A 15,263-nucleotide genomic window follows, 5' to 3' on the forward strand; every position below is an offset into this window, starting at 1 on the left:
AAATTTACAACCACAACACCTGGTTATACTGACCATACACCTTTCCTCATTGAATTTAACTACCTGCTTACAATTAAATTTTATAAAGAAGGACATTTAGTTAATATGCGAATTAATAAATGGGGGTATGATATGCCTGATTTAGGGTATAATTGGTCTTTTTCAATAAACATAGAAGACCTACATGATTTAAATCAGTCTCGTAAAGAAGAATATTATCCACTTGGTGAAGATAAGGATTTATGTGGAAGTACAATTAGTAAACAACAAATACGTGATTTTAAGAAAATAAAAATATATGATAGTATAGCGATGGTTCGCATGACAAAGAAGGAAGGTAATGAGATAAGGATAGAAAGCCGAGGAATACAAACCGATTTGGTAGTGGGAAGATGGGGTGGTATTACCTGTCATAATATTAATCTCACATATATTTCTGATACATAAATGGCAGGAAGAAGACTACAAGAGAATTATAATTTTTGTATTCAAGGATACCTACAAGAAAAGGGTGCTCGGTATTACATACCTTATGATTTGGAGCATATACATGGGAATTTTGTCATAAAAAACTGGCCTTATACTGATATTGTTAAACCCACAAATAGAGACTTGTTTAAAATATTAAATAAAAATGAACTTCTCAAAGTTATGAAATATAAAACTCTTTTAGAAATCGTCAACAAATCTTATTGGTATCCTATTATGAGAAAAATAATTATAGATACAAGAATATCTCAAAATCCAGATGAGTATATGTATAATATTCTTTGGGGTTTAAACTCAAGGGTAGCAAGGGATGAGGAAGGAGTTGAAGAAGAGAAGGAGAAAAGAGAGAAAAGAGAGAAGGAGGAGAGGGAACAAAGAGAGAGGGGGGAGAGGGAGATGGAAATCAGAGCGATTCAAAAAAGAGTAGATGTATTACAGCAAGAAGATAAATCTCAACTCACCGAAGAGGAAAATAAAGAAAGAATGAATGCTGTGAAAATATTGATATCAAAAATTGCTAAGATAAATGAGGAAGGAGTTAAAGAAGAGAAGGAGGAAAGAGAGAAAAAGGAGAAGGAGGAAAGGGAGAAAAAGGAGGAGGAGAGGGAGGAAAGGGAGAAAAGAGAGAAAAAGGAGAAGGAGGAAAGGGAGAAAAAGGAGGAGGAGAGGGAGGAAAGGGAGAAAAGAGAGAAGGAGGAAAGGGAGAAAAGAGAGAAGGAGGAGAGGGAGCAAAGAGAGAGGGAGGAAAAATATAAAAAGATGGAAATCAGTGAGATTAATAAAAGATTGAAGGTATTACAGCAAATAAATCAAACTCAACGCACTGAGGAGGAAAATAAAGAAATGAGAAGTCTAATGAAAATATTATTTTCAAGAATAACGACGTCAATGTCTTCAGTTTCAGGGAGGAGATTTAAATGAGAAAGTGGGGATAAAGAAGAAGAAGAAGGAAAAGATTATGTGGTTGATGATGTCGGTGTAATTGACTTTAGTTAGTTTTATTTGTAAATAAATGGAGGAGAGAGTGAAGGCATTCCTTAGGATTCTTTATGTTTTAAAAATCAAGATTGAAATGTATATGTTGAAAACCAAAAAGGTTTTGATACTCTGTCGGAATTTTTCTGATAAATAAATATGAGTTATTGTCTCAAATGTAAAAAGAAAACTAAATCTAAAAATATCTCTTATGTTAAAGCTAAAAATAATAGAGTTTGTCAAAAAGGAATATGTCAAGTGTGTGGCTCTAAAAAGTGCCAATTCATCTCTCCTAAAAGAGGAGGAGACATACAAAAGTTTCTGTCAGGAAGTAAATTTACAACAACTGGAATTCCAGGGGAATTACACCTTCCAGGGTATTCTTTCTGTGGTCCAGGAACAAACTTGGATAAAAGATTAGATGAGGCTGACAATCCTAAACCTTGGTCTAAACCTACAAATAGGGTTGACGAAGTGTGTATGAAGCATGATATTGCTTATGGAAATACCACTACGTTGACTGAAAAACATAAAGCCGACAGCGAAATGTTGTATAATTTGTCTTTGATACAAAATCCAACGTTGAGAGAGAAAGTTGATAGGTTTATTGTGAGAAATTTGATAAATGCTAAATTGAAACTTGGTCTTGGTTATTCCTCAAAAAACTATTAGGCTCTAATGATGTCATCAAGACTGAGGAGCTTTTGGCTGAAGAATTACACAAACCTATAATCACAAAGTTTAAAAGAAGGAAGGTTTATTCTAAATACACCGACCACATATGGTCCGCTGATTTAATTGAATTGAATAATGACAGGGGATACAGGTATGCTTTAACCGTTATTGATTTGAGGAGTAGAATCGCCTGGGTTGTTCCTTTGAAAAACAAAAGGGGTAATACTCTTATGTTAGCTTTCAGTGGAATATTTAGTAAAAGTAAAAGAAAACCAAAGACGTTATGGACTGATGAGGCAACAGAGTTCTATAACAAAATATTTATGAAATTTCTTAATGGGGAGGATATTAAATTATACAGCACCTTTAATGAAGGAAAGGCAGTTGTTTTTGAGCGTTTTAATCGCACTTTGAAAGAGAAACTATATTAAAAAATTCACACAACTCGGTTCTCAACAATGGGTATATTTAATCCAGAATATTGTAGATAATTACAATAATACAGTTCATTCATCAACAAAATCAAAACCATCAGAAACATTTACAAAATTAGAATATGAAAAGGAGATTAATTAGAGAAAGCCCAAGTTCAAAGTTGGTGATATTGTAAGAATATACAGATGGAAAAGCCATTTTGAGAAAGGTTATACAAAGAGATGGACTAATTAATTATTTAAAATTGTTGATGTAATGGATACAGTCCCTTGGACTTACAAATTATATGATATGAATGGGGAAGAAATCTTGGGTTCATTTTACTCACAAGAATTACAAAAAACACAAGTAAGCAGATGATACCCTTGAAAATAATAAATAAATAAATAAAATGTAATGGGGATACGTTCTTGAGATCTGTGAACCCCAAACACAGAATCCCACAACTTTTTAGTTGGGGCTTAACTTTTGTGTGTGTATAATGGGGATACGTTTTTAAATCTGTGAACCCCAAACACAGAATCCCACAACTTTTTAGTTGGGGCTTAACTTTTGTGTGTGTATAATGGGGATACGTTTTTAAATCTGTGAACCCCAAACACAGAATCCCACAACTTTTTAGTTGGGGCTTAACTTTTGTGTGTGTATAATGGGGATACGTTTTTAAATCTGTGAACCCCAAACACAGAATCCCACAACTTTTTAGTTGGGGCTTAACTTTTGTGTGTGTATAATGGGGATACGTTTTTAAATCTGTGAACCCCAAACACAGAATCCCACAACTTTTTAGTTGGGGCTTAACTTTTGTGTGTGTATAATGGGGATACGTTTTTAAATCTGTGAACCCCAAACACAGAATCCCACAACTTTTTAGTTGGGGCTTAACTTTTGTGTGTGTGTGTATGTGCGAGTGAGTCATAATAATATACAAACCCTAACCCAACCCAAGCCCTAACCCAACCCCATCCCTAACCCAACCCCAACCCTAACCCAACCCCATCCCTAACCCAACCCCATCCCTAACCCAACCCATCCCTAACCCTCACATTCAAAATCCCAACCTTAACCCAATCCCATCCCTAACCCAACCCCAACCCTAACCCTCACATTCAAAATCCCAACCCTAACCCAACCCATCCCTAACCCAACCCCATCCCTAACCCAACCCCATCCCTAACCCAACCCCAACCCTAACCCTCACATTCAAAATCCCAACCCTAACCCAACCCCATCCCTAACCCTCACATTCAAAATCCCACCCAAACCCTAACATAATCTTTCTTTTCTTCTTTTTTAAATACGTATTTCTTTTTTTTTTTTTCTATTCCTCCAATTCTGTCTTTCAAGGCTTTTAAGTTTGAAGAAGTAGAAATGGGAAGAAAGAATTTTCCAGCATTTTCTTCCTCGAACTTTCTTGATATTGCTTAAATCAAGCGTCATTAAATAAAGAACATTGTTCATTGCTTTAGAATCCAAAGAGTCTCCAAGAGGAACCCCACAGGTAGAGTCTCCAAAATAAAACCAACTTTCCAAGTTCCCAAGGTATAACCACATTCCTGTTGAGCCTCCAAGATAGGTATCACATTCCGAGTCATCAAAACAAAACCCCCATTCCGAGTCTCCAAAAATATAACCATCTTTCCAAGTCCCCAAGGTAAAACCACAATTTTCAGAAATATTGGGGGTTTCCGTGATAAGTCTCACATAGTATAACTGCGGACCATCAGGGAAAACTTCCCTTTCCCAATTTTTTAGGGTTTCTATGATGTGTCTCACATAGTATAACTGTGGACCATCAGGGAGAATTCCCGTTTCCCAATTTTTTAGGGTTTCTATGATGTGTCTCACATAGTATAACTGCGGACCATCAGGGAGAATTCCCGTTTCCCAATTTTTTAGGGTTTCTATGATGTGTCTCACATAGTATAACTGCGGACCATCAGGGAGAACTCTCCTTGCCCAATTTTTTAGGGTTTCTGTGATGTGTCTCACATAGTATAACTGCGGACCATCAGGGAGAATTCCCGTTTCCCAATTTTTTTGGGTTTCTATGATGTGTCTCACATAGTATAACTGCGGACCATCAGGGAGAACTCCCCTTTCCCAATTTTCAGAAATTTGTGGGTCTCCAATGTATGACTTGTATTCTTGTTCAGTGGGTTTTGTTTTGATAACTCACAATAAGTATCATCATGGTAGAACTCTTTTTCAGGATTTTGTGGATCTCCAAGGTATAACTCTTTGGCTGGGTCATCAAGGTGGAACTCGTTCTGTGGGTCTTGGTTGTTCAAAATGTCTTCAAACAAAAAAATAACTTTATCCCAAGTTGTGTTAAAAGCAGAATTTTCATTTCGTATCTCAGATACAATTTCCTGTGGGAGAAAATAACAATGTATTAATTTAATACAATATTTTTATTTGTATAAATCAAGCTCTATGAATATTAAAATAAACTTTGTTAACCCTTACACGAGTCTCATCTAAAATAAAAAAATTAAAATTGAATATATAATTAAATAAATAAATAAATAAATAAATAAATAAATAAACAAACTTACCTCCATTGATAAGAGGTTCGAGTCCAGTTCATCAATCTGAAGGTTGAGTTCTACACAGGTAGTAGGACTCCAAGGAATAGCAAAGTTATCCCATCCATTTCGGCATAGTATTCCATTCTCAAGTGAAGTAGAAAGCGTGTTTGAAAAAGCCTGTGTGGTCGGTGCCTTTTATAAGGACTGGGTGTGTCATTTCCTGTGGAAATTCCTTGGGCAAACCTGTGCGTGTCTTAACTGGAAATGATGTGATGGAAATTCCCTGAAAATGATGTAATGTCTTAACTGAAAATGATACAATGGCAGAGTTTAAAGTGGGTGGGGCTTAGCTAAAAGTGGGCGGGGCTGAACAAAAACTGGGTGGGGCTTAGTACAAAGTGGGCGTGGCCTAACAAAAGTGTGCGGGGCTTACCAAAAAGTGAGCGGAGCATAACAAAAAGTGGGCAGAGCCTACCAAAAAGTGTGTGGCACTGGAGGTGCTCAAACAAGAACATTGAAGGAGGTTTATCATTTTATCTTTGCTCAGTTAAAATATCTTGATAAAGAACCAAACTCAAACATATTTTTGTTTATGTATTAGATGGTGATGGAAGTGGTAAGAGAATTAAATTATTTCCTTCGCATAAACAAATATTTGTAGGGTCATTGTTTGAGTGGTCTACTAAACAACAATGATCATTGATATTAAGAGTAAAAGGTTGAAAAGTCCACAAGGCCAAGGGGGTGTTAAGGGGAAATGAAGAAAATTGATGGTGAGAGGGAGCAAATATTCGTAGGATCATTGTTTGAGTGGTCTAATGAACAACATTAAGGATAAGAGTTGGTTATCCTTTGATATAGCTATTATGTCAAAAGGCCAAAAGGTTCGTAAAGATCAGGGTGGCAGAAATAGAGGTGTTTAGGGAAATGAGGGTGAGAGGAAAATTAACATGTAAGTGAATGGAGATTTGGGGTGTCCCAGGAACAACATTATTACACTACTTATATATATATATATATAATGTATGTATATATATATATGTATATAAATGGAGATGTGGAGATGTCAAATTTCCCTTTTAAATATATACATATATTTAATTCCTTTATTATCCCCACTTGATAGATTCTCGGATTTGGGTCACACCGTGTACTGACCTTAACGCACCGGGCTCAGATCAAACGTTTCACCGCGCATCTGCTCAAACTACTGAAGGCACAGGCGAGCAAGCATATCCGCATTTCTGACCTTCCACAGGCATACCATTGGTGAGTTCTTTGTTTGAGCTTGCAGGTTTAAAGTCTGTTGCCCTTTTTGTCTCATCCTGTTCTGCTGGGAATGAAACTCGAATGAGACAACTATATGGTGAATGTATTACCTCTGAACTAACCCTACAGTCCGATTGTCATTTGCTTTCAGGTGTTTTTCTCGCTCTTGGGATGTCACCGAATATGGATTGAGTGAGGTGATGGACTTGCTGAGTGATGTCGCAGAATCTATGGTCTGTGTTTGCTCTCAAGATGGAGAGACGTACTTGTCCCTTCCCAGGAAAGGTGAGTTTGCTCCCTTGTAAGCAAAAGTTCTCATGTTGAGATAACAATGGCAAGTTTACAATACTGTAGCTTTTTCTTTGAGCAAGTGAACACGCTCAAATAAAATGCTCGCATTGCAGGTCATGACTTTTGCTGAAAGTAAAACTATCCAAATCCAGGATCACTGCTCAGCCCCACTCATTTGTCCCTCTTTTTTTCCACTTGTGGAATCCACTTCCACATCCTCTTCAATCTCATTCTTCCCTCCAGGATTTCAAGACAGCTGTTCACTGCCATCTCAGATTATCCCCGATCCAAAGCCATGATCATGATCTTTTCTACCCTAGTTAACTCCACCCAAATACCTCCAAATTTTGCAGTTTTTCTTCCTTGGCGTTTCCTTCAGCTCTCCATGCATACATGCATGCTTTGCTTCCTGTTTTTGTCTGTTATGTCCTGATCCGTTCAGTGTGCTAGTTCTTCCACGACCCTCGACTATGTACAAAAAGGTGGACTTTCCAGGTCAGAACCCATCAATAACTTTCTTACTTGCAGTTGTTTGAGTTGGTACCGGCCTTGGGGCATTTCATCGAACATGGCATTGCGTTAAATATTTTGAAATCCTGAGATTTTTCTTTGAGGTCCATTTACATATTCTGTATGCATTAATGGTAGTGGTTTTGTAACAGCCCCTCCTCCCTCCTCCTCTTCTATACTATAAAATGAGCCGTGTGAGCATCCGTGTGAGTTCCACCTATTGGTTGGATAGTTCACCTGCCTCCACCCACAATTTCTAAACTACGGCCGCCAATTTAGGAACCCTTTAGAATTGCCATTTAAAATTACCCTTTAGAATTACCTTTTAGATACCCTTTAGAATTACCATTTAAAATTACCCTTTAGAATTACCCTTTAGAACACTTTGGAATTTACTGTTTTATAATTTCAAATTACTCTTTCTCTCAAGCAGCGCTTTTACTGCGGAGGTTACACAGGTTTGCTTTTATTCCCGGCTATTTTCTCTTAAAATTGTGACAGGTTTCTTTGAAGTCGGTGTTAGCACGAGAGGGGAGCAAGAAGCGATAGGGGAGCAGGAAGTGTTACATATTCTGCTGTTTATTTGCGGAAATGCCCATTTGCTTTTATGAGTAGGAGGAGGGTGAGAGTAAAGATGGGAAAACTTTGACTGGGAGGGAGGAGCTAGAGGACTTTCAGGGGGCAGAGGGAGTGGGGTTAAAGGCTTGAGTGCGGGGAGGGGATTGATGCTTTAAGGTTGGTAGGGAAAGGGTGTGGACCTGGGGTTGGGGAGGTGGGGGAGAGGTGAGCTACATGGTGGGAATGGGGGTGTCACAATCACCCTCCAGTTAATGTGCTAGTTCCTTTAATTTGACCCACACACCACGACTCTTACTTCCTTTCCCATTACTCTCATGTCTTCATGACCTTTTTCCTTTTCCTCGATCGCACCCTCCTTATTTATGCATATTTAATATGTAGATGGTACTTTGGAAAGCATATGCACCCCCAACTAGTGGCTTTTCAGCCTCAATGTACTTGTATTAACACAAAATTATTTCAACAAACTGAAGAATGCAACGCTGCATATTCTTTACAATAGTTTTCTTCCCCGTTATCATTGGAAGAAATCGTTGTTGTTTATTTATTGTTGTTTATTCAGTTTACTTTTATTATTTGAGATTAGCACGTGTAGAATTTCCGCAGTCACTGCTATGTTTAACCACCACAGATTTCACCACTAGGCCTCATCAGACGGCGAGAACAAAGTAAATTTGAACCATGACAGGTGGACACGCTGAAGATGTACCAAACTCGTGCCAATTCCCAAACCTCCACTCGTTTTCATTTTTTTTTTTTTTTTCTCTTTTTACCTTGAAATTTCTCTCGAGTCAAATTCCCATCCTCCTGCGCCATTCCTTGAAGATGCCACGTTGACGGTAATCAGAGTTGTTTTGATGCCCGTGCTTCTGTCAGAGCAATCCGCAGAGGAGTGTTTACACACAAGACAGTTTGCAAAAGAGGCTGTTCAACTGCTGCGCACACAGCCACACTTCCGCATGCTCTTCTGCAAGTTCATTCCACATTATCACCACCACTTTGGCTGGCAATGCAGGCTTGCCCACTATGGTTTCCTCAAGCTCCAAGAGCTGTTTGAAGCCGTTCCAGATGTCGTGCAGGTGAGAGGCATGTAGTTGTACACTGTTTAACTGCCTTTGTGAAAATGCTTCTTCATGACTTTCAATATGTTGACGTTTCTACAATTCTCATTTGAATAGTGTTGCCTTCATTGTCTTTCTGATTTTTTTAGGTCAAATTATTGGTGCAGGTTTGCTTAATATCATGCAGCGAGTTTCTGCTGAAACTGGTACAGTTCTTAATGCTTGTCTAATATATATCCAACGCTGTCTCCATATATATATGTATATGTATGTATATGTCCATTATGTATATGTACGTATATGTCTCAAACAATATATATATATATATATATATATATATATATATATATATATATATATATATATACAGTGGAACCTTGACTTACGAGTGCCCCAACTTACGAGTTTTTCGAGATACGAGCCGTCGCTCGGGCGGTTTATTGCTTTGAGATGCGAGCCGAGATCTGAGTTACGAGCTTTCGCCACCCGGTCACGTGGTTATCTTGCCGTGCAAGTACAGTATCTGCCGTATATCGCTGCATTTTTGTTTTCGCATGTTGGTTATTTTGAGTTTACGCCACCAGGTGGGTTCTGGTCACGTGGTTATCTTGCCGTGCAAGTACAGTATCTCTGACGTATATCGCTGCATTTTTGTTTTCGCATGTTGGTTATTTTGAGTTTACGCCACCAGGTGGGTTCTGGTCACGTGGTTATCTTGCTGTGCAAGTACAGTATCTCTGACGTATATCGCTGCATTTTTGTTTTCGCATGTTGGTTATTTTGAGTTTACGCCACCAGGTGGGTTCTGGTCACGTGGTTATCTTGCCGTGCAAGTACAGTATCTCTAACGTATATCGCTGCATTTTTGTTTTCGCATGTTGGTTATTTTGAGTTTACGCCACCAGGTGGGTTCTGGTCACGTGGTTATCTTGCCGTGCAAGTACAGTATCTCTGACGTATATCGCTGCATTTTTGTTTTCGCATGTTGGTTATTTTGAGTTTACGCCACCAGGTGGGTTCTGGTCACGTGGTTATCTTGCCGTGCAAGTACAGTATCTGACGTATATCGCTGCATTTTTGTTTTCGCATGTTGGTTATTTTGAGTTTACGCCACCAGGTGGGTTCTGGTCACGTGGTTATCTTGCCGTGCAAGTACAGTATCTCTGACGTATATCGCTGCATTTTTGTTTTCGCATGTTGGTTATTTTGAGTTTACGCCACCAGGTGGGTTCTGGTCACGTGGTTATCTTGCCGTGCAAGTACAGTATCTCTGACGTATATCGCTGCATTTTTGTTTTCGCATTTTGGTTATTTTGAGTTTACGCCACCAGGTGGGTTCCGGTCACGTGGTTATCTTGCCGTGCAAGTACAGTATCTCTGACGTATATCGCTGCATTTTTGTTTTCGCATTTTGGTTATTTTGGAAAATTTCTTAGTTTTAACCATGGGGCCTAAGAAAGTGAGTGCCAAGTGCAGTGCTGAGAAGAAGAAGAGGATGATGAGCTTGGCTATAAAACACGCAATCGTCGAACAACATGAGCGAGGTGTGCGTGTTGTCGACTTGGTGAGGCGGATGTGAAGGCAGCTGAAGATTTTATTATAACTTTTGCCGAACTGATAGAAGCCGAACGATACATCCCCCAGCAAATCTTCAACTGTGACGAGACAGGGCTCTTCTGGAAAAAGATGCCGAGGAGGACCTATATAACGGCAGAGGAGAAGAGCATGCCAGGCCACAACTTGTTCAGAGTGCCGGCGATAGCTCGCCTTCTCTTTGTGGAAAACACGGTACTGAGAAGAAGAAGAGGATGATGTGCTTGGATATAAAACACGCAATCGTCGAAAAACATGAGCGAGGTGTGCGTGTTGTCGACTTGGTGAGGCGGATGTGAAGGCAGCTGAAGATTTTATTATAACTGAGAAGAAGAAGAGGATGATGTGCTTGGATATAAAACACGCAATCGTCGAAAAACATGAGCGAGGTGTGCGTGTTGTCGACTTGGTGAGGCGGATGTGAAGGCAGCTGAAGATTTTATTATAACTTTTGCCGAACTGATAGAAGCCGAACGATACATCCCCCAGCAAATCTTCAACTGTGACGAGACAGGGCTCTTCTGGAAAAAGATGCCGAGGAGGACGTATATAACGGCAGAGGAGAAGAGCATGCCAGGCCACAACTTGTTCAGAGTGCCGGCGATAGCTCGCCTTCTCTTTGTGGAAAACACGGTGAGATCCTTAACATCCAACAACTAATGGGACGCAAACGGGGCGCCCAGTTTAGCGGTACACACATTGATGAATCGCCCTGCCTGTGATTCACCCATGACAGGTTATAGCTGGGTCGGGATTCAAACCCAGGCTGGACAGTTTAGACTTTAGAGTCAAGTGTGCGTACCTCCAGTCCAGGCCATCCTGCCAACTTGTATGCTGCATACAGGTGAAATATAAAGCGCGAGATATTTTTATATATACTGTATATTTAAAAAAAAATTGGTGTGGTTTTTGGCGGGCTGGAACGGATTAATAGCATTTCAATGCATTTTAATGGGGAAATTTGATTTGAGAAACGAGCAATTTGAGTTACGAGCTCGGTCACAGAATGAATTAAACTCGTAAGTCAAGGTTCCACTGTATATATATATATATATATATATATATATATATATATATATATATATATATATATATATATATATACAGTGGTACCTCGGCTTACGAGTGCCCCAACGTACGAGTTTTTCGGGATACGAGCCGTCGCTCGGGCGGTTTGTTGCTTTGGGATACGAGCCGAGATCCGATGTACGAGCTCAAAAAATTTATTTTTTTGAATTTTCCGGTTGTGGCTTCCGGTTCCGGTCACGCGGTTATCTTGCCGAGAAAGCATCTCTGCTTGGATATAAAACACGCAATCGTCGAAATACATGAGCGAGGAATCTCCTTGCTCCAGCCGGTGACGTCATCGGCGGGGATCCCCGCCTCCAGAGTGGCTGGTCACGTGACCGCCAAAGCGTGTCGCGCGTGCGGATCACGTGACCATGGAAGCACGCCTCGCTTGAGAGGCATGGCTTTCGGTTTGCGTTTTGCTTTATAAGGCGTGATAAATGGGCTTTTGAGTGTTAGCGGTTCATGGCGTTGACGGTTCATGGCGGTTCATGGCGGTTGACGGTTCATGACGGTTCATGACGGTTCATGGCGTTGACGGTCAAAAACCCATTACATCAATTTTACCAGGCACTGTACAGTAAGTACAGTGGACACCAAATGCACGGTGGAAGGCTAGAAGTAGAAGATCGTCCAAGACAAGTGAGAATAAGCCATACTTTGGAGGAGATGACGTCATTCGCTGGTCCGATAACCAAAGATGTGGTATAAAAAACCAGGTGAGCTAACAATGCAGCAATGAAGGAATTCGGCCAAGGCACCGGCACACAACGACCTACCTACATCGAAAGACTCAATGCCAATGGTGACAGAAGCCAAGACGGCCGGCTTAAACACCACCGAAAGACCACGGTGTACCAACTTACGATGCAGAACATCTTGCACTTAATATGATGACAACAGGTGCCATCCTCTGACGTACCATTACAGGTACAGGTACAGTACACGTGAGCACAGAGCAAAAGTTCACTGAAACCGAGATTAAGAAAAAAGAAAAAACACCTCGTGGTCCGTGCTCGATATCCGAGTTTCAATCTTTTCAAACACATGATGCTCTCGGTCACGGTATCTCCTGCGAGCTGCTTCTCCTTCAACCACACAAACAACAACTTCTCCATATCTTCATGGATAGAGGTCCGGAGCTTTGAAATAATCGTAACGCCCTTGGCTGGCGTTATAGCCTTTATGGACTCCTTCTGCTTCAAAATCGTACATATCGTAGAAGGAGTACGATCGTACTGCCTCGCCAAGTCGACAACACGCACACCTCACCTGGCATGCTCTTCTCCTCTGCTTAATAAAACCAGTTTATTTCTTTACATTCTCTTGTATTATGTACAGTATATACGAGGTCGTGCTTGTTTATACATTATTTGTTATTTATAAAGTACATTTTTGTTATTTAAAAGCACCTAACAAAAAAAATTGGTGTTTTTTTTTTGAGGCTGGAACGGATTAATAGCATTTCAATGCATTTGAATGGGAAAATTTGCTTTGACTTACGAGCGATTTGGCTTACGAGCTCCGTCACGGAACGGATTAAACTCGTAAGCCGAGGTACCACTGTATATATATATATATATATATATATATATATATATATGTATTTATATATATATATATATGTATATATATATATATATGTATTTATATATATATATGTATTTATATATATATATGTATTTATATATATATATATATATATATATATATATATATATATATATCTACATATATATATATATATATATATATATATATTGTTACGGTACGCGGTTAAGGATGGTATGTTTGCCGAGCGGAGGCTCCGCGATCCGAACAGTTGTTCCCCGACTAAACCCGATTCACCCAAACGTTGGCCGTATCGCGCCACAGATATTCAATGGGGAAAAGACTAAGACGACGAATGCAAAGAGGAAGAAGAAGACGACGTACAGAAGAGTAACGGGGTTTATTATTATTTACACACACATAAGCAAAAAGAGCAGTCACGGGTATTTACAGCGGACATTAAAAAGCAGGTAACACAGTGCAAATTACTAGCTTATACTGACTTCGTTTACTACCCAGGACAGCACGAACAGAACAAACTCACGTACGCAAATGGATGGAAGGGTAGGAATCGTTTGGAGGGATGAGCAGGTGGGATCACAGGGCACAGCGAGCAGGTCCACTCCGGGCGGGAAGCGAGGAGCCGGCAGCTCCTTGTATTCGGCTTCACAGCGCAGGCCGGCAGCTCCTTGTATTCGGCTTTACAGCGCACGCCGGCAGCTCCTTGTATTCGGCTTTACAGCGCACGCCGGCAGGGTCACTCGCTGCCCCGTCAGGGCTTCACGCGGCTGGTTGAAACGGGGCTGGTTGAAGCGGCTCTTTGTCAAAGGCTTTTCGTATCTCTCACGCAACTCCGGTGCAACTCTGAACTCTCTCCCGGTGGACTGCCAACCCTCTTACGCACCTGGACTCCTCCGCCGTATCTCTGGTGTAGCTTGTCCCAGCGATCGTCGCACCCTTCTCTCCAAACCTTCAGCGCGGGTCTGACACGCCCCCCTCGGTTTCGGTACCGCCCCCCCCCCCCCGTCCTCTGTTTCGTGACCTTGTATGGTAATCCCACGGGCTTGTCTCCTTATTTGGGCATGGGGCCGAACAGCCCCGCCCTTCGTGGCGCGCCCTGGGCTTGCCTCTCCCGGGCGACCCCGCCCCTCCTGTTCAAACAGAGCACGGAGCACATATTCACTATAGCAGTGAAATGAGAGGGCGTGCACCCCACGCTTGTGAACTGCTTTACCCGCAGATGGAGAGTTTGGCTGGGAAATGGAAGTATTGAAGGGGAGCTATTCTTAATTGATTCGGTGCAATGGAGTATTATTTTAATGGAAGACAAGGCCTTACCCTAAAACACATAATAAGATATAAGCTACTGAACAAGGGTTTTATCGTGTCCTTCAATGTGGTGTTTCATGGAATAATTACCGGGACGCCCTTTTTACCTTTACACAACTCTGGAGGCAGGAGGGGCCATATTCAACAATGTTCATCACCATTTCCAATATAATACAACACAATCAAAAAAATGCAATCCTCATATCCGCAACACTGCACCCTCCTCCTCTTAGGCCCCCTCCCGGGCCTACAACTTTTATTTAGTGTGACACGTAGGTGTAGTTCCCTCTACTTTTAACCTGACCCTGAGTGCGACAGTTTTAAAACATAAATAAATGTGTCCCGCTGCTCCATTGCACCCTGCCTAACAGACACGCCCACAGCTAACCGAATTGCAGAATGGTCTTCAAACTACACACTGACGGTGGGGAGCATTATTTACAATTGACGCTACTTTTATTTACAAAACTAACCCAGGACCTGTGATCGTTCTTTCTGGGGGGGGGGGGGGGGGGGGACAGTCTGCTCTGCATCGACGCACCATGAAAGCACCCTAAACGCACCAACATACCCTCAAGCACCAATCGGTGCAGTCACCACAGTTCACTGAATAAAATAAATCGACAACCCCTAACCCTGCAGGTGGTCTCTTGCTCTTCGGCTCCCTCTGCTGGCTATTTGCTCTCTTCCAGATGTTGTCATTTTCTTTGCTGGCGGCCTATTTGTATTACAATAAAATGCACCCAACGTGTCCATGTTACTTTCTTTATTTATGGCCCACAGGGCCGACTACGTGTGGTTCACCTGTGGGGCATCGGTGCCCTGTGGCCAAGGTCCGCCAGCAAGATTTCGGGCCCTCATGGCCGGTTCCAGCAGAGGGGCCATGCCCCAACCCATGGGGTCCATA

At 41.1% G+C, this 15,263-nt stretch overlaps 1 protein-coding gene across 2 annotated transcripts in view; it reads left to right on the forward strand.

Moving 5' to 3' along the window:
* MARF1 (meiosis regulator and mRNA stability factor 1) overlaps positions 1–15,263 on the forward strand; it is a 109,958-nt gene that overhangs the window by 65,629 nt on the left and 29,066 nt on the right. For both annotated transcript variants that reach the window (XM_068117391.2, XM_068117390.2), the window contains exons 17-19: positions 6,232–6,374; positions 6,526–6,659; positions 8,631–8,833. In XM_068117391.2, the coding sequence (XP_067973492.2) occupies positions 6,232–6,374; positions 6,526–6,659; positions 8,631–8,833 (480 nt within the window). The remainder of the gene's footprint in view (positions 1–6,231; positions 6,375–6,525; positions 6,660–8,630; positions 8,834–15,263) is intronic.

The sequence above is a fragment of the Myxine glutinosa genome, chromosome 5 (genome assembly GCF_964187855.1).
Source record: "Myxine glutinosa chromosome 5, kmMyxGlut1.1, whole genome shotgun sequence".
Classification (NCBI taxonomy): Eukaryota; Metazoa; Chordata; class Myxini; order Myxiniformes; family Myxinidae; genus Myxine; species Myxine glutinosa.